General features: G+C 37.5%; 6 protein-coding genes, 1 non-coding gene and 1 pseudogene across 8 annotated transcripts; 6 read left to right on the top strand and 2 right to left on the bottom strand.

The window, feature by feature from the left end:
- Positions 1 to 280: 280 nt before the first annotated feature.
- Positions 281 to 3,971, top strand: LOC119987524 (3-hydroxyisobutyryl-CoA hydrolase-like protein 1, mitochondrial). Its single transcript, XM_038832454.1, has 14 exons — positions 281 to 365; positions 439 to 566; positions 640 to 708; positions 1,328 to 1,391; positions 1,484 to 1,563; positions 1,732 to 1,815; positions 1,912 to 1,996; positions 2,121 to 2,206; positions 2,286 to 2,410; positions 3,017 to 3,077; positions 3,171 to 3,269; positions 3,355 to 3,456; positions 3,640 to 3,681; positions 3,772 to 3,971. The coding sequence occupies exons 1-14, from the start codon at positions 281 to 283 to the stop codon at positions 3,892 to 3,894; spliced, it is 1,233 nt and encodes a 410-aa protein (XP_038688382.1). The 3' UTR covers positions 3,895 to 3,971.
- Positions 3,972 to 5,282: 1,311 nt separating this feature from the next.
- LOC119987523 (F-box/kelch-repeat protein At3g23880-like) lies at positions 5,283 to 6,530 on the top strand. The gene has a single exon (XM_038832453.1). It carries the CDS (start codon positions 5,283 to 5,285, stop codon positions 6,528 to 6,530), a length of 1,248 nt encoding a protein of 415 aa, XP_038688381.1.
- Positions 6,531 to 7,322: 792 nt separating this feature from the next.
- LOC119987287 (formyltetrahydrofolate deformylase 1, mitochondrial-like) lies at positions 7,323 to 10,323 on the bottom strand. 2 transcript variants are annotated; one of them, XM_038832156.1, is made up of 8 exons: positions 10,082 to 10,318; positions 9,839 to 9,951; positions 9,109 to 9,259; positions 8,968 to 9,041; positions 8,725 to 8,884; positions 8,370 to 8,468; positions 8,174 to 8,260; positions 7,323 to 7,642 (listed from the first exon to the last, which is right to left on the bottom strand). In XM_038832156.1, the coding sequence occupies exons 1-8, from the start codon at positions 10,232 to 10,234 to the stop codon at positions 7,496 to 7,498; spliced, it is 984 nt and encodes a 327-aa protein (XP_038688084.1). In that variant the 5' UTR covers positions 10,235 to 10,318; the 3' UTR covers positions 7,323 to 7,495. The 2 variants fall into 2 exon arrangements, 1 of the variants encoding a protein (XP_038688084.1); XR_005465426.1 differs by having other exon boundaries at positions 7,581 to 7,642; positions 8,174 to 8,273; positions 10,082 to 10,323.
- Positions 10,324 to 11,141: 818 nt separating this feature from the next.
- LOC119986698 lies at positions 11,142 to 12,007 on the top strand (annotated as a pseudogene).
- A 2,175-nt stretch (positions 12,008 to 14,182) lies between these two features.
- LOC119986587 (inositol 2-dehydrogenase 2) lies at positions 14,183 to 17,264 on the top strand. Its single transcript, XM_038831209.1, has 7 exons — positions 14,183 to 14,565; positions 14,681 to 14,851; positions 15,782 to 15,946; positions 16,025 to 16,189; positions 16,367 to 16,501; positions 16,711 to 16,808; positions 16,927 to 17,264. The coding sequence occupies exons 1-7, from the start codon at positions 14,374 to 14,376 to the stop codon at positions 17,123 to 17,125; spliced, it is 1,125 nt and encodes a 374-aa protein (XP_038687137.1). The 5' UTR covers positions 14,183 to 14,373; the 3' UTR covers positions 17,126 to 17,264.
- A 268-nt stretch (positions 17,265 to 17,532) lies between these two features.
- TRNAP-AGG lies at positions 17,533 to 17,604 on the bottom strand. Its single transcript has one exon. It is a non-coding gene; the product is annotated as a tRNA-Pro (tRNA).
- A 649-nt stretch (positions 17,605 to 18,253) lies between these two features.
- On the top strand, positions 18,254 to 21,269 carry LOC119986447 (60S ribosomal protein L15-1). Its single transcript, XM_038831004.1, has 4 exons — positions 18,254 to 18,398; positions 19,182 to 19,348; positions 20,501 to 20,698; positions 20,803 to 21,269. The coding sequence occupies exons 1-4, from the start codon at positions 18,395 to 18,397 to the stop codon at positions 21,046 to 21,048; spliced, it is 615 nt and encodes a 204-aa protein (XP_038686932.1). The 5' UTR covers positions 18,254 to 18,394; the 3' UTR covers positions 21,049 to 21,269.
- Positions 21,270 to 22,523: 1,254 nt separating this feature from the next.
- LOC119987420 (3-isopropylmalate dehydratase small subunit 1-like) lies at positions 22,524 to 26,399 on the top strand. Its single transcript, XM_038832333.1, has 2 exons — positions 22,524 to 23,418; positions 26,029 to 26,399. The coding sequence occupies exon 1, from the start codon at positions 22,632 to 22,634 to the stop codon at positions 23,406 to 23,408; it is 777 nt and encodes a 258-aa protein (XP_038688261.1). The 5' UTR covers positions 22,524 to 22,631; the 3' UTR covers positions 23,409 to 23,418; positions 26,029 to 26,399.
- The last annotated feature ends 65 nt before the right edge of the window (positions 26,400 to 26,464 follow it).

Raw genomic sequence — 26,464 nt, 5'->3', positions numbered from 1 at the left:
TAATGCTTGAAACCTCCAAAAAGTGATCCCAAAAGACCCTCATTTAATGTGGAGTGTTTGATGTAAAGTGAGCCCTACATGTGTGTTTTTAATCAATGGTTATTTTAATGCCACATAGATTTGAAGGACTTTTGGAGGTCAAATTTTGGGGGTCTCTAGCATTGTCCTATTGACATATGGGATGATAAGTTTTGACATACACAAATGACACACCTATATGTAATATATATATGTCATTGTAAGCTCAGTGACTCTGTTACCTAGCAAGAAAAATTGAAAAATGCAGAGCTTCAGGGTCCTGTGCCGTTCTTCGAGCAAGTCTCGACTTCTTTTATTGGATAGAACACTGTGCTCGCTTAACAATGGCAATGTACAGCGTGTACAGGATGCTAAAGACTTGGTGAGTAAAGTTGAATTGTCGACTGTAATACATTGAAGAGGACCATATTATATCTTCTTCTTCTCTCATTTTTTGTGCCTTGAAGGTGCTTGTTGAAAGGCAAGCTTGTTCGAGAACTGTGATTCTCAACAGACCCCTTGCTCTAAATGCTCTCACAACTTCAATGGTATGTTCTTGATTATTACTTTATGTTGTTTCTTCCAAATTTAAATAGCTAGCTAAATCCCTAATGTAATCAGGGGATTCGACTACATAAATTATATGAATCTTGGGAGAAAGATCCAGATGTCGGTTTCGTTGTGTTGAAGGTAAACCCCAATGCACATTTTTCTTTTTTTAGAAGTTCAAGGTTTCATAAAGTTCCTACAGTGGGTGAGGTCGGGGGTAGACATAATGTATGCACTCCCACATAATATATGGAGAGCCTTTTTCAAGATTTGAACATGCGACCTCTAGGTTGCACATTGCACCTCTGCAACCATACTTGTCACGTGGCCTAACTATACACTAGAAACCCGGCGTACAAATGATGGGGTTGCCCAAGCTTATATGTCACTTCGCCTCAATCCATTTATCCGTTGTGGAATGCGTGACAAACCACCACGCTTCCGCACCGACGTCCGTGTCGGCTGTACTATGTATGAGGCTTTCACCCGGCTAGGTCTTCCCCTTGGTAGCCGTTTTCATGGGGTCAACAAGTAGTCCTTTTCGCGGCCCGGCCGAAACATGCAGCTCACACACACCCACATGCTCAAAGATGGGCTTTGACTTTGATACCAATTGTCATGGGCCTAACTATGCACTTGAAAACCGGCTTATGGGATGCATGACACTACTATTGGGTCACATGCTCGCCTGTAAATTCCAAACTTTAATATGTTGAAGAAATTCTTATTCATGAAAGTCCGATTTCGATTTTTTTTATAGGGAAATGGCAGAGCATTTTGTGCAGGTGGTGATGTTGTTAGTCTCTATCGGTTAATCAAAGAAGGTTTGAATAAGTGTTTTAATTATTGGTTTGAAATTGACAAGAACTTGTTCTTCCTACATGAGTCATTAGTTGGTGCTGAAAACTCTATGCAGGAAGAATTGAAGAATGTAAAGAATGTTTCAGAACATTTTACAGCTTCATGTACCTGCTTGGCACATATTTGAAACCACATGTGAGTATTTTACAACACATTATTCCCGCATAGTGGGCAGAAATACACGAATGGTTAGCCAGCTGAGCTGAGCGCTGGCGTGTTACTGCTGAATTGCTGATAACTTAATATAACAAGTCTCCTCTCGAAGTTTACTTAATTTCGATTGGTTTCACTGATTGCAATTAGGTTGCTATATTGGATGGCATCACAATGGGTGGAGGTGCTGGAATATCAGTTCATGGGTCATACCGAATCGCGACTGATAGAACTGTATTTATCTGAATGAAAGACATTTTTATTGTTCTTGTTCTACACCATAAGTAGTCATGTTCCCTTCTTCAGCTTCATGCCCGATGACAATTGCAGGTTTTTTCAACTCCTGAAGTTCTCATCGGTTTACATCCTGATGCGGGGGCTTCCTATTATCTTTCTCGTCTGCCCGGCTACATAGGTAGAAACCCTGCATCGATCCTTATACGATTTCAATTGCAATGTTTCTGTAGCTGCCAATCCGATGTGGGACTACAAGTCTTGACGGTTTTACAAAATTTTGCTGCTTTGACATTATATTGTAGGGGAATACCTAGCTCTAACAGGAGATAGAATTGGTGGAGAGGAAATGCTTGCTTGGGGACTTGCAACTCACTATGCATCCAGTGCAGTTAGGTTCCCTCCCTGGTGCACATACTTTATTTTGTAAATGATGATGACTAATGATTTTTTTTTTTAATTTTTGTAAGAGTGTTCCATTGATTGAAGAAGGTCTATCAAACTTGATGACAAACGACTTTTCTGTCATGGAAACATTTCTAGCAAGATATGGTGGCCGGCACGGCATTCCGCAGGGCAAAAGTGTTCTTCGGAGGTACGTACTTGCTGCAGGCCGTTGGTGCATTTCAACGAACACTTGGTAGGCACAGAAGCTTTCAACAGAAAGAAATTAGCATAAAACACAAATTCTTGTTAAGAATATGGTATAAATGATGTGAAATCGTAACTAGCCAATATAAACAAGACTAATTCAACTAACATTACACAGGACCAAGTCAAATCACTAATATATAAACCAAACTTCTTTACAATATTGAACTCAGACAACAAAAGAATACATTGAATCAACAAATAATAGTCTCAAATACTACTCTCGCAAATGCACACTTAAGTGCAGAGTTATTACGGGAATTAGATATATCTATATATGTTAACACTCCTTCGTATTTTTGGGCTATGTTATGTCAGACTCAACAAATGGATTATAGAGTTAGGGTCACTTGTAGGTGATCTATTCATAAGGACATCCAAAAGGCTCAATAGGTGATCCAAACAGTCCGATACCATATTATAATTTTTAGTCCATATACATCAATAATATTGTCCGTTTTGGGTTGACCGGTTCCTGTGGATACATCGGGTTGTCATCATCTTTATATGTTAACACAACGTTACCATCATCTTTGGGCTTTCTATTTAGGATGGAGATGATAAACAAATGCTTTAGTCATGGCACAATTGAAGAAATTATCAGTGCTTTGGTAAGAACATTCCTTCTGCTATATCTTTTCATCAGATTCATATAAATATATATTGTCGTTTTTGGTAACAATTGATGTTTCTAATTAATTAAGGAAACTGAAGAAGCAAGATCAAAAGACAAGTGGTGTTTTTCAACACTCAAGAAACTAAGAGGAGCTCCACCTTTAAGCTTGAAGGTTTCCCTAAGATCTGTAAGTATATAAATTTTCTCGCACTATATAAATTTGGACATTAATTCTACCCCAATTGACAGAGTCATGCTTAAAGCACAAACAGATTCGAGAGGGTAGATTTCAAAGTCTTGAACAATGTCTTGCCCGTGAATATATGATGTCACTTCAAGTCATTTCTGGAAAAATCTCCAGTGATTTCTGTGAGGTATATGTATGAGAACTTCAATTTAAAGCTACAAACACACGCACACATATATAAATTCTCTTATGCGGACATCCGCAAAAAAAAATGGGCCCCATTGATGTGAGTGAAAAAGTGATGCCCGCAAGTTTATTAGTGTCATGCTATATATATAGTCTGATTCTATGATTTTACATATAAATGCAGGGAGTTCGGGCACGATTAGTAGACAAATGCTTTGCACCAAAGGTGTATTTAATTTCTTTGTACCCTTGATAAGGATTTATTATAATATGGATTATGGGTCTTGATTTTGTGAAATTATGTATGTATATGCAGTGGAATCCACCATGTTTGGAGTCAGTGTCTGAAGACATGGTTAATGCCTACTTTGAGGCATTGGATGACTGTGAACCTGGCCTAGATTTGCCAACCAAGTTGCGAGAAGCCTTTGCATGTTAAAACACGAGCCAAGTTTGGTAAAATATATTGAAAGTAGCATATATGTCAGATAATTTAATTCAAATAATATATGCTTAGTTAAGAGTCTGTTTTGAAAAAGAAAATAAAACAGGTTTTCATTTTCTTGAAATTAAAACAGAAAACAAAAACGTATATTTTTTATTTTCTATTTTCAAATAATTTTAGCTGTTTTTCTGGTTTTTTCGTATTTTCTAAAATGGACAACTAAACACATTTCTCAGATAATGAAAACAAAAAAAAAAAAAGGTATGAAAACAAGCATACTAAATACTAAACAGAACATTTTGACGTCTGAGTATAAAGATTGGTTTTCTTGAATCAATAACAATAGAATAATAAGGTCATTTGCAAAATAATTTTCAATCATTACTTATATTTATTTTATAATTTTTAATTTTTTTTCTTCGTATTTTCAAATGCATAATTAATAAATAACTCAAATTTTTTTGAAAGTTCATTGCCTCCGGACCCACGCTTGGCTTTGTCCACCCTGATATTAAATCCTGCGATCGTCCCTGTTATAACAGGGCATTTGGTTCATAATTGTGTGAGATGAGCATGAGATGATCGAGGAGTAAGAGGTGAGTGTGCGATGAGTATGGGGTGAGCATAGTCATGTTTGATATAAAATAAATAGTGAACATGAATGAGAATATTAATAGTTCAATTTTCATATTACTCTTTTTTTTATTACCCTCCTCGCGTTTGTATAAGATGAATCCATTTGATTTCTAAAAAAAAGGATTACTAATCCTTAACTTTTCGAGGAATCCTTCATTAGTGGTTGTGAATGACCGATTTTTCTCAATCTTTTCAATCTTGGTTCCGTAGGAGGAAGTCAGAAACATTGAGAAATAGAACCATCTTATTTGATTCGTTTCAATAGTCATGAGATTATCATATATCATAGGGTGATCCTTTTGTCAACGGATGCTCTTATTACACTCGTAGTCTCTAAAGGATGAGAACCAACCATGCGGCATCTACATCGAGAATTCAAGTATTGTATATGTCATTAGTCTGATCCTTTATAAGAACTAACTCATTGTCCCTTATGGAGAATAGAATAGTCATTCTCACCGTCTTGGTGAGCTTGACTATTCTACACAAAGAATATAGGGTATAATAAATTTGGGATTTCAAACTACAAAACTCAACCAAACAAGATAATATACTATTCTCATCCTCATTCCCCTCAAAACACTAACCAAATGTCTCGTAATAGTCATGGTTGATCGCAAATAGGTCTCCTAAACCCGAGATATATGGGAAACTTGTCATATTATATATATATGTATATATGTATGTATGTATGGATATAAGGGGTGGGGTGCTTCGCCAAACACATGCAAAAAGCAAAATACACAATGTCCGATTGCATCCCTTTGGAGTTGATATCAGATATACTGTGTCGGTTGCCCGTGAAGACGCTCATCCGATTCAAGTGTGTATCAAAAGGATGGCGCTCTCTTGTGGAAGACGAATATTTCATTCAGTGTCATCTGAATCGCTCCCTCGACGGAGACGGCGGCAGTATTGAATCATCCAATATAACTAAGTTACTGCTTTCGCCAGTTCATGTCTTACCATATGAGTTCAGCTACTACTCCTACTTAACCGACTTCAAATCTCCAAGCGACAAACTTGAACAAATTCTTGAGCCTTATGATCGGGTTGAGTCCGTCCATAGCAAGGTGATTGGTTCATGTAATGGATTATTATGTTCATTATACAGATCCTCAAATCATATTGTCATACGGAATGTGGCAACTAGAGATCCTGGATTCTCCGTACCCTACCCGGGAATTAGGGTTCCTTCAGATCGAAAAGTCGCATGCGGGTTTGGATATGACAAAGTTAACGATGATTATAAGGTGGTGATTATTGAAACTCTAACGGAGACATCAAGATCTGTTTCTAAGGTTTACAGTCTAAAAAATCATGCGTGGCAATGGAGTCTAACGGTTCCTCATGGTACACGATTCTATAATACCTCCTATTGTGGATTTGCCATTGGAGTGCTCGTAGCAGGAGCGTTGCATTGGAGCGGATTGAATCGATACGCGAAGAATCCCCCCATCAAGAACCAGAAGAACCAGAACCAGAAGCAGGACATTATAATTGCTTTTGATATCGAAGCTGAAGAATATAGGGAGGTACCTATGCCGGACTGTGTTGAGCCTAATTTAAAAGTTAGGGTATTTGGGGGATGCCTTACTATGATCAACTATAACGATTCTCACACGGATCGTGAATATAAATATGAAATTTGGGTGATGAAGGAGTATAATGTGAAAGAGTCGTGGACCAAATTCTATTCATGCCCGTTTTATGCAATGCCGGTGGCTTACTCAAGAAACCATGACCATATTCTTTGCCATAGCTTATGTCGTGGATTCTTGTTTTATTATAACATGGGGAAACCAGCTTATCGTAAGCAAGAGATTTGCATTGATTTTTCCTGGAACTTCAAACGCTTCCAGCATGTGAAGGTTTTTACTGAAAGTCTTGTTCGAATTAGTGCTTATACGGGAGTACCTGCTTATACTGGAGTACCTGGAACAAGAGGCCTTCCCAGCGTGCGCAAAAAGCAGAGCAAAAGTCGTGATTCGTGAGTTGCTAAGGACCATAATCTGTCTGTTCAATTATTTATCATCTATGTTCTTCTTCTTATTCCTAGCTTCCTATATATATATATACACTCCATCTCTAAGTATGTGATGTTCATGGGCACAATCCTAAGTTATACATTGGCTTGCTCTAATCATATTATAATGAGATGGAAATTTCCTTCATAAATCAAGAAACCATATATGGGAATGGCACCCTTTTTCTCCCTTAATATTAGGCTCCAAAAGATAAGAAAAGAGTTTATGCCATATACCCGTACCATGATATTTAGATTTTGATTTATTTATTCAGAATGGGAGGTGGATCATAAACATGAAGAATCAATGGGAGATGGGATACCCTCTCCTAAATTCAGATGTCGCAACCCTATGAAAAGTTATTTTGTCTAGACTTATAGTCCCACATCGGATTTTATATAATAATCTGCTCAAGTGTCCAAAATCTATTTCTTTCAATGAATACTTAGAAGTTAATAAGCTACTGTGACATTCCAAAACATGTATAAAAAGCAATTTCTAGCTGCATTTTAGATAAGCTCTTCAAAATAGAGCAACAAAAACAACACTATACAAGCTCAAAGAATAGACTGGTGGTCTTGACAAATTTAATACTTCATGGGCAGAGAGCTTTTCTTCGATCAACCAACTCATATGAATCAACAAGACGATTGGAAACTAGAATTATTAGGAACTGGTACATATTATAGATAACAATACATGCATAAATGCATTGAACTATGCAAATGCACTTCTCAACATTGTAAAGACTTATGTTACTTGGAAGAAAAAGAAAATATTTTAAATGATTCATTTTTCTATCATAACAAACTCAGCTCAGAAACTGTGTCCAAACACCCTATAAAAGTAGTGATGGTATTTTGATTGAATTGAAATGTAAATATACATACTAGTCCACAGGGGTATTAGTGTGTGATCTTCCTCCTTTATCCTCAAAACACAACAGTCCTGTTTTCTTCATAAGGTAAGACGCGTAGTTCACAGTATGATCGTATAGCTTTGGCAAGGCATCTTTTCTCAACGTCCTCTGATTTCTGGACGAATATCCGCAAATTATCTCTGTGAGACACACTCTCAACCTGCATAGCAAAATCACGTCTTTACAAACAATTGGAGTTGCCGGGAAAAACAAAGTTGTGATGGAGAATGAATACCAACGGAATTTCAAAACATATGAAAATTTCCAGATCTAACATCTAGTAAAACCAACTAGACGGAATATTACCATGGTTTCGAAGGTGGTTAATCTTACCAATAATCTTTCATTCAAGAACATGACTTATGTTTGCATTATGCAACAGAAGATAGCTTTGCATTCTAACAAATAGATTGAGAAACTACTTGCCCCAAAATAACAAGGTTCCACTTTGACCACCATACTACATTCCCAAAGCCTCAGTTAAATGTTGGCCAGTTTTAATTCTATGGGCCACCTTGCGGAACTTCTTACCCCAAAATAACAATTTTTGCCTCCATATCATGGTCATAGTGATGAAATCGGACATAGAATTCAAGCAAACGATCACCACTGAGTAAAAGCCCAAAACACTTCAGAACATAACAAAAAATGTTAATCAGTTATTTGATAACAAAAAGGATATGATACTGACCATCTGCTCAATAATTGGCCCTGTATCAAGTTCTTCGGTAACAAAGTGACTCGTTGAACCAATTAATTTGACACCCGCATCAAATGCCTGCCAACATAATCTAGCAAATTAAAGATGTACAGAATAGTCAGAAAGCATTGAACTGGCCATAAAAGACGACTATTTCTATACTTCACATAGAAGGCGGAAAACTGACCTGTTTAGAAGGATTCCCTCCCTTAAATGATGGCAAAAGGCCATGGTGGATGTTAATGATATCCTTCCCATAACTCCTTAAGAATGAACCCGAAAATACCTGCAAAACAAATTGCAGCTCCCATGTCAAAGCTGATTATACTTTACTTAATTACTGTACATAAGTAAATTTCCAATATTAAAGTGCCGAGTGCAACAAAAATAGATACCAAAAAGATCCTAACATTTTGGCGTGTATATGTTTTGAGTTGCAGGAGAAAAAGCCATACTACTTTCATACCTTACACCATTACTATACATTATTGTTCAGGATTGCAGTAAAAGCAAGAAACTTAAAATCCGAAAATTGGATTTACCTGCATGTACCTGGCAAGTACTAAAAAATCAGTATCCTGAACCAATTCCAGGATCTCGTCTTCTCTTTTATTTTCTTTGGACGAGCACAAATAATGATACGGAATCCCATGCCTTTCAAGAAAGCGAATCACATGGGTGTTTGGAGCTCTATCATGATTACTGTTATAAAATAGGTAAGGAACCATGATTAGAGCTCTTGAGACCAACAGATCAGAATAGAGGGTAACATCCTAAATCTTCACCTTATAACCCGAGTAATATCAACTGGAAGCCTTCCATCCTGCCATCCATGTAATAAATCAACAAGGCAGTGCTCCTGCAGCAAGAAGATAATTTCAGTGTACACATATATAATAAAATCACCAAGCAGAAAATAAAGCTACCTGCTTTGAAGCAAGAACAGCGATTTTATATTTGGGGTCAAGATCTGGGACCCTGACAACAGATTTCATAGCATTGAACATCTTTGCAAGCTTGAAGAAATCCTCATCCATTTGGTCCCGTGGCCACTTCACAGGATCAAAAATAAACACACTGCAACATTGCACCCGATTATTATAATTTCACACTGGTTCACATGCACATTGTATTAAACTTGACCTTCAATGTGGAAACCACAAAATACGGGTCATGAGATTGAACTCAACTTCAGATAGGGAAATTTGTAAAGAAATCACAGCTGAATATCTCGAAATCCAAATTGTGCCAAACCAGAATATGAACTCAGATAAAGAATGGAGATTGGAGAGGAGGTAAAAACACTGCAGTATTGAATCTTGTACTGTACGAGTGTACGTTACCAAAGAAGCACCTACCTATAACCAAAGACTGGAATCTAAATCTTCAGTGCTATCTATACAACAATTATCCCTTTTTTGGGTTAATTTTCCTTTAAAAACTATCAAACTGAATGTGCTTTGCATCTCAGTTCAACCTACTCTACAGTAATTGATGAAACTGAAAGTTATCTAAAATCATTCTAAATAGTCACATCTAAGTGCATAGCCATGACACTTAAAAAAACAAAGAATCAAACCTATGTCAAATCTTGAACAGACGTATAATCAAACACGTCAACTTATTGAATCTAAACGAATAAGGGAATGAAGATACCTTCGGGAATAGAACACATTCTTGTTCTCAGGTACAAAAACATCGGCATTCAAAATGTTTCCGCCCCTTGAAGCAATGCAATCAGACAGCTTGGCCACAATCCCGACACCATCCTATCAACAAAATCATCAAATTAATAAAAAAAATTATCTGGGTTTATCTGAATCATTCATTTCTCAATTATTTCCTTCACAGTTGCTACAAATCTAGAATGTATACAGACATTTTAGCAAGGGGACTTACTGGGCAGTGAAAGACGTGGATGCCGTGGGTGAGAGAGGGAGAGGAAGACGAATTGAGAGCCTCAATTGGGAATTTTGAGGAATTGAAGGACCTTTTCGCAAATCCAAAAATCTGAGGAAGGCTTGAAGGGACTCTTCTTTGTATCAGTGTCATCTTTCTCTGCTTCTCTGCAAAGTATAGCCACACAACAAACTTGGTAGTGGCCTCTCCGATCTTTGGGTAGAACGGTGTCGTTTGTCATCGCTACGTGTCGCTTTTCTTCGTTTGTGGTGACATGTCAAGTTCATACTTCATAATCCACCTGACTTAACGCGTGTAGCCGTGTAGGGATGGAAAAAATGGGTCTTGACCCACTTGTTAGTTAAGAAGAAATAAAGTCGTGTTAATCGGAAAATTCAAAAGGAATAATATAATTGATATTGATAGGGATATGGATTTTCAATAATTTTAAATGTATTTAATTGATCAATTTCGGATTAGATTAAATATAGATAAGAATATAATTTGAATTACAATCTAAACAAGTAAACCAAAGAAAATTTATATGTTTGAACTCTAATCCAATTTTAAACTTTACAAAAAATTAGTGTTTAATACAAATTCAAACATATAATTTATATATAAAATTAATTTAATTGAGATCAGATAAATTCGATTATTCCAACCGAACATACTTTTGTTGCTCCTCATTCCTAAATGCGTGGGAGGTCACTGGACCCAAACTCACAGGAGACTTAGGAGAGAGAATCCAGAGCCCATTAGCCCAGAATCCGAATCTAGATCCCTCGCTCGGAGTCGGAGCAAAATCAAATTAGAAATCCGATCGTCTCTTACGATTGCGGCGTGCAATCGTTTACCGATCGTTGCATCTGATGATCTGAAGAAGCTGCACAAATCGACGAACCAAAAGAGGGATTGAAGATTTAAAATGCAAGTAAGTATCAGTATCGATCTGAATCTTACGTTGTTTTCTAGATTTGTTTTAGCTCTCGAGTTATTTGTATTCGGAGGATTTATAATTCGAGTTTTGTTTTTGTGATTTTTGTTGCGATCGTATGCGATGTAGTTAAGGAGAATCATAGAAGTCGAGTCACCGAGTCCGTTGAGGTACCTGATTGGAGTGGCGATCATGATGATTGGGGTGGTGTTTCCTGTAGCGTACATGATGTTCCGCAATAAGCGAATGCCTAACTCTTCTTCGTACTCCAAGCAGACGTAGGTGTGCCTGCCTTTAAAAAAAATTTGGATGAGAATTCTATGGCAGCCATTAATTTCATTTGATGGGAAGTGCTTACCCGAATTAAGGAAAATAGAGGTTTTGAGCATGCATTGGAAATTTTATGGTTTCCCTTATTTACTTGAATATCTGGTTCAAATATGTTGGGTTGTCCAAGTTTCAATATTCGATTGTGTTAGGGTTTGTGCGCTTAATATCTTCATATTTAACTTTTCTACTTCTGCTGATTATATTTAGAGAGTAAATGATACTGCTCCTGTTGGGTAATGTGTGTTTGCTTTCAAAATGGAAACTGCAACTAATATAGAGATTTTGACATTTTGTTCTTCTCAGAAGTAAAGTTCTGATATAGAGAGTTCATTGGAGACTGTCGTTCAAAATGGTTCAGGAGTGATTGAGGGCGAAGAGGATGATATCCAAAGCCCTGAGTAGCTCTTCAAAGTTCAAAGTACAAGTGTAAATGCATTGAACTGTGTGTGCTAGATTTGTTTCGGATATGCTACTTTGAGTTTATAAAATGGTATACTCAATTTTTTTACTTAGTTTTGATGAGTGGATTGAATTGATGCCGATTATGCAACTGCCTTCTTCCAATGTATTAATTTTTGTCATTGTGTTTGCACAAATAGCCATTTGATTTCGTTTTAACATTGTTAGTTGCTATTGTTAAATTATTGTTTTGCTTTCTATCTTCCAGAGAATTGCATGGATGTAATTTCTGTTTTCAGCTGTTCAATGAATTATTATTCATTACCTTTCTTCCTATTGCTGTCAAAACTTTAGTGATTTCTATTGAAAGGAAAAATTGCTTGCAGAATTATGCTCACTTCTGGAATAATTTTAGGCTTGAATGGATATTCTTTTCTGTTAGTTAATAATACAGTAACATATAGAGTCATCTGTCTTTAATGCTTGATACTTTTGAAATTATGAGGGAATGCATAACAGTAGGTAATCACATGAACATCAAAGAAAATTTTATGGGAAAAGCATTTTTGTTATGTCTGCATACTGCATATCACCTGAGATTTGGCAATGGATACATGAATGTATATCTCCTATGGTCCCATGTTATGTTAAGTGATGTTGAGTACTTGCACCACGAATGCAGAAGAGGAGACATAGGAGTCCCCTTTTCTTGTTAATATATCGTGCTGATGACATTCACTCTCTGATGCATTGGAGCTGTGATTTAAATTATAGGTGTTTTCTCCACATAACACACTGTAACTGTTTCTGAGCTATCTTGACGGGATTCAGCATACAGTTTATGTTTCAATTTCGCATAGCTATGCATAGAATTGTGTATTTGGCTATTTGCAATGCAGGGTAAGAATGTATACATTTGCCCAATGGTAGGTAATGGAGTTTTCTGCTTCAGATCATGCGTCCGTCTTCTTCTTCTTTTTTTTCTTTTTTTTTTCTTTATATAGGACAGAAATGCATCCGTAGGAACGTACTAGAATTTTCTGTGGTATGTGGTACCAGTTACTAGTATGCTAATGATGGATGTATCAAGTTCATTGCTATAGTGATAATGCAGCAAGTGTGCTGTATCAGCCTTTATTTATGTATAGAATCAATGGAAAGGGCCCAAGTCTGTTCTAGAATTTGAGTTGCTACTTGCCAGGTTACTGATTTTCAGCTAAGTCTTTCTCATCCAACCTTTGAAGTTGTGGATATTAGGGTAATGCGTTGGAGGAATAGAATGGTAAATATAGATGGAATTCTATGTTGTGATCAGAATTAATAATGGTGTATCTTGAGACATCATTTTCCTTCCTCATGATGGGGGGTTTGAACTTGGATGCCACCAAGTCGAGTCTATGCCTTAACTACCTCAGCTGAGAGGTTGTTGGGGTTTTGCTCCTAAATTGTTAAGCCATCTAACCTGAGGTGAATTTTAGCTTTGAAATACCATAGCCTGAGGCTGAGCATCACAATTTCATAAAGTTTTAAGACTCATGTATGTGTAAGAGTTAGAAAAACAAAAGAAAAGGAATGACCAAATGTAAAATACATTTATCTCCTCTGGTAACAATCAAATTAATCAAAATAGTTGAAAACTATATATATATATATATATGTATACACACATCGCTAAGAAGTTACATATTTAAAAAGACAAACAAACTATCTTATTCTTGCATTAAAAATTGTCCGATAATTAAATCCCGAAAAAGATAACTTATTTTTAAGGTATAGTTGGAATATTTTTGAAAAAAATAGAGTGTTACGAATATTTGAAGGTTAAAATCATGAAAGCTATTAAAATGTTACCTTCAAGTAACTTGTCGAAATACTCTAAAAAAATGTTATTTCAAATGAGACGTTTAGCTACAAACGTAGCATATATATGTTATTTGAAATGCTCTATCAAATGGAGTCATGATGTGTTATTAACCAATGCTTAAAATAATTATGAGTGTGAAATTCATAGCATTAATTGAAATAATTTCCTAAATGATATTATTATCCAAAGAACAATATTAGAGACCTTCAAAATATGACCTTCAAAAGTCTCCAAATCTATGTGACATTAAAATGATCATTGATTAAAAACACATATATAGGATTTATTTCATATCCAACACTCCACATTAAATGTGAGTCTTTTGAGGCCATTTTTTTAGAGTCTCAAGCATTATTATAATCGAAATAAATTACATAAGGCCGAATATCCACTAGCGCAGCCCCAGCAAAGTATCAAACCAAGCAAAAGTGTCCAGATACATCGCACCAGTATTATAAAATCACAAGAAAGTGTATAAGAAAGAAACTGATCACATCACACACACACACATATATACATATATCCACATCACATATATATACAGAGGATCAGATTAACGATCATTATCGGGCCCTACATTGAGTTGATTTTGGCATAATAATAGAAAAAATCGCAGAAAACCCGCGACGGCTCAATTGTCAGCAAGCGAGTCTGGCAGCAGTAACAGGCACGTTACTTCCAAAGATAAAGATTGAGACTTGCTGGCTGCTGCATTGTAGATCTAAAAGCAGAGGAAAACAGAGTTGTTTCCAAATCGCAACCATGGTTGCTAGTGATGATGGTGCAGTAGTCAAGTATGGAATCATTGGAGTGGGAATGATGGGCAGAGAACACCTAATCAATCTCCACCATCTTAGCAGCGAAGGTGTTGATGTTGTTTGCATCGCAGATCCTCACATTCAATCTCAACAACATGCCCTTGAATTAGCCCACTCCTTCAACTGGCCTCTTAAAGTATATATATATATATATTTATATATATATGTTCATAATCCTTAGTATTAAGATTTTTGCATTGGATTTTCAGATTATGGGTTTGTGATTTTCTTGAGAGTTTGTTTCTGTGAAGGTGTTTTCAGGGCATCGTGAGGTACTGGAGAGTGGGTTGTGTGATGTGCTTGTTGTTTCGACACCAAATATGACTCATTATCAGATTCTAATGGATATCATCAACCATCCAAAGCCTCATCATGTGTTGGTGGAGAAGCCCTTGTGCACCACAGTCTCTGACTGCAGAAAGGTAAGTCAATTCAGAATTAGTATATGGATGCCTCTTTGTGTTGATGTTTTATAACTACTTAACGATAGCCTAGTTGGTTATCTCTCAAGAGTCTAGACATAGGGAGTTGGATTCTAAGTTAGCGCAACTATTTCCAAGTGGTGCGCTGAGCATCAGCCCAACTAACCTGTCGAGCGGGTGTGCACGTGCATAGTCCGAGTTTGGGCTTTGTGGGCTCTCCAAAAACAGCACGCCTGTTGAGTTTTAAGTCCAACTAACCAATCGAAAGAGTTTGCACATGCCTAGCCCGGCATGAATTTGGGCTTGGTGGGTCGTCCAAAAAAGGGTATGACTGCTGAGTTGTTCTCGGTTACCAAAAAAAGTGTCAACTAACCTGTCGAGTGGGTGTGCGCATGCATAATCCGAGTTTGGGCTTAGTGGGCTCTCCAAATTAGGCACGCCTGTCGAATTTAGCCCAACTAACCTGTCGGGCAGGTTTACACGTGCCTAGTTCGACCCGAATTTTGGCTTAGTGGGTTGTCCAAGAAAGGATATACCTGCTAAATTGTTCTCTGTTACCAAAAAAAAAAAAGTGTTGATTTTCTGTTGTCCACGTTGAACAAAGCTTTTGCATTGGAATCAACTTGGTTACTTTTTCTTTTTAAATTTGAATTGAATAAGAGGAGTTTGGGATTCATTTTGTATGAGAAGCATTTCATCCTTGAACTAATGAATAGTTTTAGACTCAATCTATTTATATTTGATTGATGGCTATCAGGATTTAGTGCAATGCCAAGCCAGAAAATACCTCTTTGTTGTTAAAGGGGTAGAACTGTATTCACTTGTAGCATTAGCATATATGGAATATTGAAGACTTCTACAAGTTATAGTTTGAGGAATTCACATTCTTTAATACTTTGATATTTCAAATTTATATTCTGAATCTGTTAGGTGGTAGATGCTGCAAAGAAGAGGTCCGATATGTTAGTACAGGTTGGACTGGAGTACAGATACATGCCGCCCGTTGCTAAACTGATTGAAATTGTTAAAGCTGGAACTCTTGGACATGTCAAAATGGTCGCGATACGGGAGCATAGGTTTCCATTTCTGGTTAAGGTAAATCTTGGAGCTCAAATTTACTCAGCTTCCCGTTGCAGCGATGACCTATATGCTATTGACTTACGCCTGTAGTAGGTTAACAACTGGAACAGGTTCAGTGCTAATACTGGGGGTACTCTAGTAGAGAAGTGCTGCCATTTCTTTGATCTAATGAGGCTGTTCGCTGGTGCAAATCCGGTCCGTGTGATGGCTTCTGGAGCTCATGATGTCAATCACAAGGAAGAAATTTATGATGGAAAGGTAGATTCTTGTTGACGGAAATTTGATGTGGATGCTGTGCACACAACATGAAATCTCCACGTTCTTTAATGTCTCTTTGATTCTGATAATCTATTGTTTAAACCAAAAGATGGTGACAATTTTTTCCGTATGGAAATCATTCTTTTAGTTGTGACTCTTTGCATTGGTTTGATTCAGGTACCGGACATCATCGACAATGCATATGTTATTGTGGAATTTGAGAATGGTTCTAGGGGGATGCTTGATCTTTGCATGTTTGCTGAAGGGAGTAAAAATGAGCAAGAAATATCTGTTGTTGGTGATATTGGGAAGGTATATATATCTCTCTCACACTCTCACGCACCCACGACCGAGATACACCCCCAACGTATATGTCAAAGTGTGCCATAGCAGCATATATAAGTTCTGCAAATGACCATGCCAGTGCACAATAACCCTATTCCCTTCAATCTTCCAGAAACAATGCATGTAATTTTTATGTCTTGTTCTTTCATTTGATTCAAGACTTAAGCTTGTATTAGGGGGAGGCCTTCGTTCCTGAGAGCATAGCGCGATTCGGGACTCGAGTTTCAGGTAGAGATGGTGTCCAGACTCTGAAAGCTACCGATAAACGAATAAAGTGAGTTAGTTGATTGCGTGATCTTGAATTTCATTGATACGAACTGTGAATCCTGGGAAAATTTTGTGTTGTGGGGGCTATCTCTCTATCTAGTTTGATTTACATTTTCTTTTTCCAGATATGATGGGCTGCATCATGGGTCTAGCTACTTGGAACACCTTAATTTCTTGTCAGCGATCCGAGCCGGAGGAGAAGAAGCTCCTGAAGTGGAACTTCAGGATGGACTGATTTCAGTTGCCATGGGGGTTGCAGCACAGCTTTCTATTGAGAAGGGCAGATTTGTTACAATTAAGGAAGTCATAAATCAAGATTATTGATAAGTTTCTTGCAAGTCTTGGTCATGGCTCGGTTGCTTTACTGCTTGTTAATTAAGCTCTTCAATATTCTATTTTACAAGACTCAAGTGTGTGTGTGTGTTTTTTTGCAAAATATTAACCTCAGCATTTCATTATTATATGATAGTAAATGTTAACGTCACAAAAACAACCTAAGAATTTGCACACATTGGACAATATCGAACCACTCAAGGAAATTACAAACATTGGATTCCCCTTCATCGAGATCAAGAAGCCTTGACGAGTGAGATCTAAATTGAGAGTAAATAAAACCAGAATCAAAACCTTATTCAACACAAGAGAGAGAGGCGATTAGGTTTGCTTATAGCTTTAGATTTTTCTTTGTGTCCCCACATAAAACATAAAATAGCCCAAAAGTTTAGTGTAAAGGGGCATTCTGAGAATTGAACTCGGGACCTCTCGCACCCTAAGCGAGAATCATACCACTAGACCAAATGCCCTTGTTGGCACCCGTTTGTAAGATTTATGATAACAAACAAACCAACTTCTTCAAAAATATTGTCACGGTCGGCTCTTTGGAAATCCTAAGTGAGTGATATTTTATGCATGCTTTTCATATGCAAAATAGTATTAGCTGATGAGAAGGTATCAAAAGTAGTATTAGCTGATGAGAAGGGTATCAAAAGTAGTATTAGTTGATATTTTCTGTGGGCGTTGTCCCGGACCCCGTTACTTAATTGTGTCCCTAATGATTTTGATTCTTGGATCCACCACTGAGTGTGGGTCTTAGGTTCAGAGCAGACAATATCTGTTCGAATGTTTCAATTGGATTTATGATTTAAATAGCAGAACAACACATATTTACAATGAAAATAGTAAGGATATAGATGCAAACTAATCAGAAAAAAAAAAAAGAAAAAAGAAAAAAGAGAGAGAGGTTTTGCAGCTTCGAAGGACGAATAGAAAGAGGGGGAGAAAATTAAGAGAGAAAATGCATCTTTTTTACTTCACCCCTTATCGCCTGAAAAGATTTATGATGTGGGCTTTTTGAAAGTGGGCTTTCCAACTGGCCCATGAAAAAAACAATTATTTTCGGCTATGCTAACCTTTTGATGTGGGCTATTGGTAGTGGGCTTTCCAGCTCTCATCTCTAGGGTCGCGTGATAATGGACGGCCAAGATCGTTCAGCTCTCATCTATCGTCCCATTCAACTCCATAAATACTGACTAGGGTTTTTCTCTTAGGAACCCTTGCGTCCTCACCCTTAAGAAGCTAGCGCCGGCCGACCTCATGGGTACTCATTAGATCCCTCTGTTATCCGTTTAGTTTTGTTGCATTTTTCCCTATTGATGATCTCTAAAGAATCAGGGTTACATTTGATTGATGTTTCTGTAGTATTGTTAGATTTCTACCTTTTCGATTTCTGGTTCTCTTAGTTTAAAGTACATTTTTGTGAATTTCTGTGCAAAACCTTTGATTATTTGTTGTAGAATCGCTATAATAGATTGGAATTAGTATTCCTCAAGTTGTGGTTGCATAGTGGGCATGATCCTCCGGATAATTGCTTTATCTTGCTTGAAGCTTTGTAGCGTAAGTTTAGCTTTTTCATAGATATGTATACATACGTACATACACACACACACACACACACACACACATATATATATATTAGTATTAGTATTCATATGACCCTTTTATTGTGTACTATTTTACTAGTACAGATTCATTCTCTTTAGTAGCTGAGTAATCTAAGAAATTCAAATTTGATAGGGTTATGGTGTTTTGATTGTCTTGATAGAGAACCAGATTACATTGTCATATGCTAATATTTAACCCATTGACTTCTTTCATAATCTGTTGGTGTTTCTCTTGCCTCAAAACAAGTTTCAAATGTTTGATCTTTTCTAGTGGGTGACTAACTATTGTCCATGTCATTTTGTGTTGTGGAAGAGGAACAAAGTTTATTGGTCTGGAAATGTCAATTTCGAAGTATTTTAGGTGCTGAAACTGTCGTTTAGTAATATTTGAAGCATCATATGAGAAATTGAGATTTTATTTATAATGTTTGATGTATTAGGGGCTTACAAGTATGTTTCGGAGCTATGGAGGAAGAAGCAATCGGATGTGATGAGTTTCATTCAGCGGGTGAGGTGCTGGGAGTACCGCCAGCACCCATCCATTGTTCGTGTCACGAGGCCTACGCGCCCTGATAAGGCTCGCCGCTTGGGTTACAAGGCCAAGCAGGTAAGCAATATGTGTTTGATGTTGGCTGATTTTGTATATATATTGTTTGTTTCGGTGTAGATGCCTCTGACGGCTTATGTACTTTACTTTGTATATTTTTTGTTACTAGTGTGCAGACCTTTGATGGCTTCTATGCTATACATTGTCATGTTGGTTTTGTCTAATGTGAAAGATTTTGTAATTATTGATCAATAATCATCTACGCGGTTGCTAATGGATTATTGGTGTTGTAGTTTGGTTGTCTACTCAAATTACTTATATTATTGTTGGCTTTGAGTGTTAAGCTACAGACAACCTAGTCTACGTGGTGACAGAGGAGCTGCTTTATGGGCTTAACATTATTTTAGCATTTTACCATCTATTGTTGGTTGTTTTCTAGTTGAGAAATGAAAAGTAGCACTTTGTGTGTAAGTTTATGATACCTTGTGAAAGCTGAGTTTAATTTGTTAGGGAGTTAGGAAATTGGTTTTCCAACTCATGGTTTTTGGAATATAGATGATCAAGTGCGCATTTAACTTGAGTTATGTTCGTCTTATGAGCATAACTCATAAATTTTAATTGCTTTTTTAGAAAAAAAATTGTAAAGTATAAAGGCTTGATGTTTGTTTTGGGGCCTAATTGGTACCAAACCATTTTTGTAGCAATTTTGTCTTTATCTCATTTAATGTTTTGAATGCAGAGTTTTCCAAGGGAATAAAATCTTGGTGTTTGTAGGGTAGATAGATTTTTTATTGCTGGTCAAGCGGCATCCTGATGCCTATTATTCACCTCTCCGTGAGGTTTATATATGCAGTGATTGAATGCCTTTTGACACCAGCTACGTCAAACCAAATAATCGATCATCTGACCAAGTGCATTTTCTTAATTTGAATTCACTTTTGTCTAGATCAGATACAGTTCTTGTTCGCTTTTTTATTCACTTTAATTTACACACTATAATGATGCATATTTCCTTGTACTCCTTTGGTTCTTTGTAGCTGTATCGTGATGCGTGGTCAACATAAATTGATACCTTACATGAATTGATACTTTTTGTTGTGAACATGTACTCATACTTTTTGTGATCAACATGAACTTATATTTTTTGTGGTCAACATGAACTGATATTACTGTATTATCACCTGGGATATCAACATGTTCAATATTTTGCAGGGATATGTGGTTTATCGCGTACGTGTAAGGCGTGGTGGTCGGAAGAGGCCTGTACCGAAGGGTATCGTGTATGGTAAGCCCACAAATCAGGGTGTTACCCAACTGAAGTTTCAGCGCAGTAAGAGGTCAGTTGCTGAGGAGCGTGCTGGTAGGAAGTTGGGAGGTCTGAGGGTTCTCAATTCTTACTGGATCAATGAGGTTTGTGGACTAGTTATAGACATTCATCTTTTCCTCCTATTGCTATTAGGGTTCTTTTTGTATGTTAAAGAGTTACTAATATGTGTTATATTTCCATTATTCAGGACTCTACATACAAGTATTATGAAGTAATACTGGTTGATGTTGCACACAATGCCATCCGCAATGATCCAAGGATCAATTGGCTCTGCAATCCAGTTCACAAGCACAGGGAGCTTCGTGGCCTTACTTCTGCAGGGAAAAAATACAGGGGTCTACGTGGAAAGGGACACACACACCACAAAGCTCGTCCATCTCGCAGGGCAACCTGGAAAAGAAACAACACCCTATCACTTCGTCGCTATCGCTGAGGCTAGTGACACTATTACTGGGTTTTTGTTTATTATTGCTTGTTGGATTTTGTTCATAAGACCGGCGAGTTGTCATTCAGATTTCAATCATTCAAAACAAGTTTGTCATTCGGAATTCAGAATTTTGTAGAGCTAAATACTCATCATGTTCTGGTTTGAAACTTTTATCTTCTGAGTTGTTAACATGTTTCTTGGATTAATGCATCTATTATTTCAGGGTATTTTAGGAGTTTTGGGACTTGGTTTAATGCCTCGTTGCCTTGTCCAACTTTGTAGTCTTAAATCTGCCAGTGTCATTGAAATGTGCTGATTTTTCTTCTTTGGATAAATGCCATTGATTTGTTTAACATCTCCAAACTTTCGAAGAACATTGCTCGACATAAACGAGTCTTTTATATCTTTACTGAAGATGGACGATCTGTCAGATTTGGTCTGGTGTGGTTGATCATCCTCTTAAATTAGCTATTATCATTGTCTTGATGAGGGTTTTAAAAACCGGACCGGACTGGTCAGTCGAACCCGGTTTTGACCCTGGTTACCATTTAAACTGTGAACCGAAGGGTTTTTCGGTTCAAGGACCAGTTTGGTTTTCAAAACCTTGGTCTTGATAAGGTATTGCCCCACTAATTAGCTAATCGGTTGTGAGCCTGTCTTCATTGTCTTGATAAGTTATTGCCTCACTAACTAGCTAATCAGTTGTGAGCCTGTCTTCATTCATTGTAGAAAATTACCCACTTTGCCTCCCGTGGGAGTCTGGACGGTTTCTCAATCCCAGTGTGGCAGATCATTCTCTCATACCAGCTACTGATGATTGCTTTTGTAAGTTATTGCCTCAGCAACTAACTAATCAGTTGCGAGCCTCTCTTCAGACAGATTCCTCCGTTTGCTAAACATAGTATACTTGCACATGTAGACAGTTTACCATACATAAGACATGTTTTCGCTGTAGGGCAACGTTTGGGACTTTGGAAATAATGGATGGGCATTCTAGTATATACCTTTACCGAAGTGTTTCGGGATAGCCGGCCTTGTGATTTTCTTTGTAGTTACACAGCACGAGGTTTTTGTACAAACCCAACCTTGGGGAGGGTAAATAGAAGGTTGGGTGAAAAGTCTTGTTTTGGATGTTGGAAAATAATCTCTCATTCATTTACTAGCATTTTATAGGTGGCGAACAACTTGTCATTAGCTTAGTGATTATATTTTTGGGCTTAGAGGTGAAACATCCCTCAGGTCAGTAATTTGAACCGGTGACATGTAATTTTTTGGAGTTTCTTGAGTTTCGTGGGTCGAGATTCGATGGTACGGGCATGCTTCCTAAGAGAGTTTAAGAATCTTTTAACTCAAGACTAAATTAGTGACCCGCTGTATGTATTGGGGTGACCATTCCAAGACTAAATTAGTGATTTACTGTGCATATGACTCAAAAATTGACTCAAAAATCGCTCTAAGTGGCCGTCAAGCGGGGTCTTCCTGCTCACCCAAAAAAATTATAGGTCGCCGAGGTATTTTTGGTTTTGGTGCGTGTTTATACATCTCTAGCAACCACTTCTCTTCAATTTTGTACCACGAAACAACCCACAATGGCGGCTGCTTCTCTCTCCCTCACCGTGAACCCCGCCTTCACCACCACTCCCAAACCTAAACTTGTGACCTCCTTGTCTCACTCCATCAAGCTCGTCTCCACCTGCACGACGCCCTCAAGGTTCCCCCCTCTCATTTCCCAGCCGCCATCGCTTTCCACCCGTCTTGCCTCTGCTTTCACCACAAGAGCCGCAGCCTCCACCTCTTCTTCAACCACCACCACCAACACTTTCCACGGTCTCTGCTATGTGGTCGGCGACAACATCGATACCGATCAGATCATCCCCGCTGAGTACCTCACCCTCGTCCCCTCCAAACCTGACGAGTACGAGAAACTTGGATCCTATGCTCTCATCGGGCTTCCATCCTCCTACGAAAAGAGATTTATTGAGCCCAATGAGATCAAGACCAAGTACTCGATCGTAATCGGAGGTGACAATTTCGGGTGTGGGTCATCGCGTGAACACGCACCGGTTGCACTTGGCGCTGCGGGGGCTAAGGCGGTGGTGGCAGAATCTTATGCAAGGATATTCTTCAGGAATTCGGTTGCTACCGGAGAGATATATCCGCTGGAATCAGAGGTGAGGATCTGCGAGGAGTGCAGGACTGGTGACGTTATAACAATTGAATTGGGGGAGTCTAGGTTGATAAATCACACCACAGGGAAGGAGTACAAATTGAAGCCCATTGGAGACGCCGGGCCTGTGATCGAGGCCGGAGGGATTTTTGCCTATGCTCGTCAGACTGGTATGATCCCCACCGAGCAGGCTGCTTAGGATTCTGAAGGTACTCATGTCTATCTTTCACTCTGTTCTCTCGAATTTGTAGTTGGAATGAAGAAGATGCATAGGGAAACTTGAGTATAAATGATGCTAAAAAAAGCTGGATGCTTGTTATTTGTCTATTGTCTCTCAATGCCAAGTCTTGGAATCATAGTAGGTTGGGCAATGGGGTTATCAAAGCTGCAACCTTTATTGTAATTTAAGAACAATAGACACGGAGCTCTTAATGAGAAATCAGTAATGGCGGAGATGGAGGGGGAAAACTTGATTTTGAATTTCATCGTAGTGGGATTGCTTCTATTGCTAATGCAAAGTGGTGCCTGTTGTCTTTGCTAACTGTTTGCTTCGGTTTATAATTGTATGATGAATTCAATTAGAGGTTTCTGTTTGTTGTTTTGTTTAGGGCTTGTTTTTATCTCTCATTAAAGTCTAGAGTTTCTTTTGATGCCACAAGGCCCACAACATATTCAATTTTGACCAAAAATAAGAGAAATTTTGTAATTCGTTTAAATCTCTCCGCCCTGTTACCCTTTACAAACTCAGTATATGTTTTCAACATGCAATTGGCGTGCCTCGGTTAGAGCCTCACGAGTTGCGTCATTGCCCTAAGCACAAATATAAAACTCAATAAATATTACATAGGAATTGATGATGTCAATACAACATTCGTAATTTTGACATATTGTCGTCCTCTAAATCATGTTGATTTAAATGTTGGAGTATGACATGAAAGTCATGCAGACTGTAGTTGTCTTATTGCTTTTCAAAGTTGAGTTGGGATGAAATAAATAACGTCTTTGTTCAACCTTGTACTCTCACAGAGATGAGCCAACCTGGGGGGTTTATTTTGCTTTTTGACCAGTTTTGACAGTCAATTTCATTAAATTATGCGTTACTGAAATTTACATTTGCTAAGTTCAGAAGCAGGAATGAAAATTGGAAAGCATCATGCTTCCATTCCATCTTCTGTAACATTAGCTAGCCAGTGAAATGTTCAAACATCAAATGCTATCTTCTATGATGTCATGTTATAACACCTCTTTAAGCGCTGCTGTTCAACTAATTGCATCAAAATTTATTAGGAGTATGCTAGTTGATTCTTACTGAAAGAATTATTGACAGGAAGATTCCTGCAAGTTGCAACTTGTAATGAGATTGACAGTGAACACGAATTTTGATGACAGAAACAAAGTTTCAGTTATTACAGTTGATACATTTATACAAGTGTGTATGCACTGAGCTGTGAGAGCTCTACTTTGTTTGAACTCATGTATTAAGAACTTAAACTCAAGCTCTCTCTAAGCTTCAGCATTGCTGTTCAAGCTTGGTTCATTTGTGATGAGCTCAAACTTGCCCATGTGCAATTGAGGAGATTATTTGCAAGTTTGCTGGCAAGTAGTACATTTATTCTCTGTGGTTCAATATACTCTTCTCCTCCAGTAAAACAAAATAATGCTAAAGTACAGAACTAATTCATTGTTTATTCAATACTGAATGTAAAATAAAAAAAAATAAATTAAATTTTAAAACTAAAACTAAAACATTAAAGAGAAACTGGAAACTCAGAAGATTATCAGAGAACAATTAACTCTTAAATGATTGCATAAATGAGCATGTTCATGAACTTTGAGCAAACTTATTCATGAAAACATAATCAATTTTTTTTTATCAATGTATTGTCGAATGTGTGAATGCATGGTGGAGCTTGCTCATGACTATAATCAAGCTTGTCGAGTTTGTTCAGACTCTTCAACATGCTTGGTCATGAACAAGTCATCGATTTGTTTGTGAATGGTCATGAACAAGTCATCGATTTGTTTGTGAACACTGTAGAAAAATGTTCAAGAACACAAAAGAGGTCAGCTGTTCAAGCTTGTTACTTTTAACTTCTTTGGACCTTTATGTGGATGTGGGTATTACTTGTCCCTGCATAATCCTCACCACCATCTCCATCCACCAATCCCTTACAACACAATACTAAATCGAAGTTATGTCCAACAGCCTGGGGGAGCAGGGAACGTTGTGGACAAATTTTCCTGGAGTGTTTTGTGGCCTTCGGTATTTTGTTGCTGGTTTTGGTCCCAGCGTTGGTTTTTTGTTAATGTCGTGAAGTGAAGTTTTTTGGCTTTCGGCTTGGTTTTTTGTAGCTGAGTTTTATCTTCATGTTGCCTATTGACTTTTCTTGGGGTATGCCCTCGTATTTTGTACATTTGTTTTCTAATATATTTCTTACTTGCCAAAAAAAAAAGAGAACTCTCTCTAGTTTAGAAACTATGTTGAATTGTTGACCACTTTCACCAATCACTTATAGTTAAATGTATACTTTGCACTAATTTTTTAAGTTTTTTTATGTCCTTTTGAAATTACTTCCATCTACTATCTTGTTCACCTACTACTTGCCTAGGAATCCCCTTTGATGTTTCTAATTTTTTTTCACCCTGGAGCATATACTGATGTTGCATGAGTTGGATATTGTTAAGTTATATTTTTAACTTATACTCCATGAGGATGATATTATTGTTGCTGAATAATGTTTTATGAGTACTGGGGTGTCCCTCCTAGACCTAGTCCTTTGCGTGGAGCTTACGTTTATACATTTGTTTTCTGTCTGCAGGGTTTGATTACAGCAAGCATGCATGCAGATTTCATAGACTAGTGATAGTGGGAGTTGGTGTTAGTTATGCTTTCAAATTTCTATGATTAATCTTCATCTTGTGGTTGCTTATGTATTAGAAGAATCCTTGGATACCGATGTTCAAATTGTTGGCTGAAATGCAAGCCGTCTTGTCATATCTTTTTGCCCAGTTAATTAACCTGCCGTTGCATTGGATCATGTTGGTTATCGAGAGATGCCATGGTGAACAGTCCTATTGTGTGTGTTTATGTTTGCTTCATGCTGGTTTTAGGCTGTGTACTTCTTGAACTTGTAACTCATGCTAGTTATGTTGGAATAAAACTATGCTTCTCATTATTTAGTCTTACTATATATGGTTGCTTAGTTGCAGTTATAGCTCTCCTTTTTCTTTCCTTTTTTTTCCTCTTTGTTGAAT

Source organism: Tripterygium wilfordii, chromosome 20 (genome assembly GCF_013401445.1).
Source record: "Tripterygium wilfordii isolate XIE 37 chromosome 20, ASM1340144v1, whole genome shotgun sequence".
Classification (NCBI taxonomy): domain Eukaryota; kingdom Viridiplantae; phylum Streptophyta; class Magnoliopsida; order Celastrales; family Celastraceae; genus Tripterygium; species Tripterygium wilfordii.
Note: the sequence above shows the minus strand (reverse complement) of the source record. Positions and strands in the feature narration are given on the sequence as shown.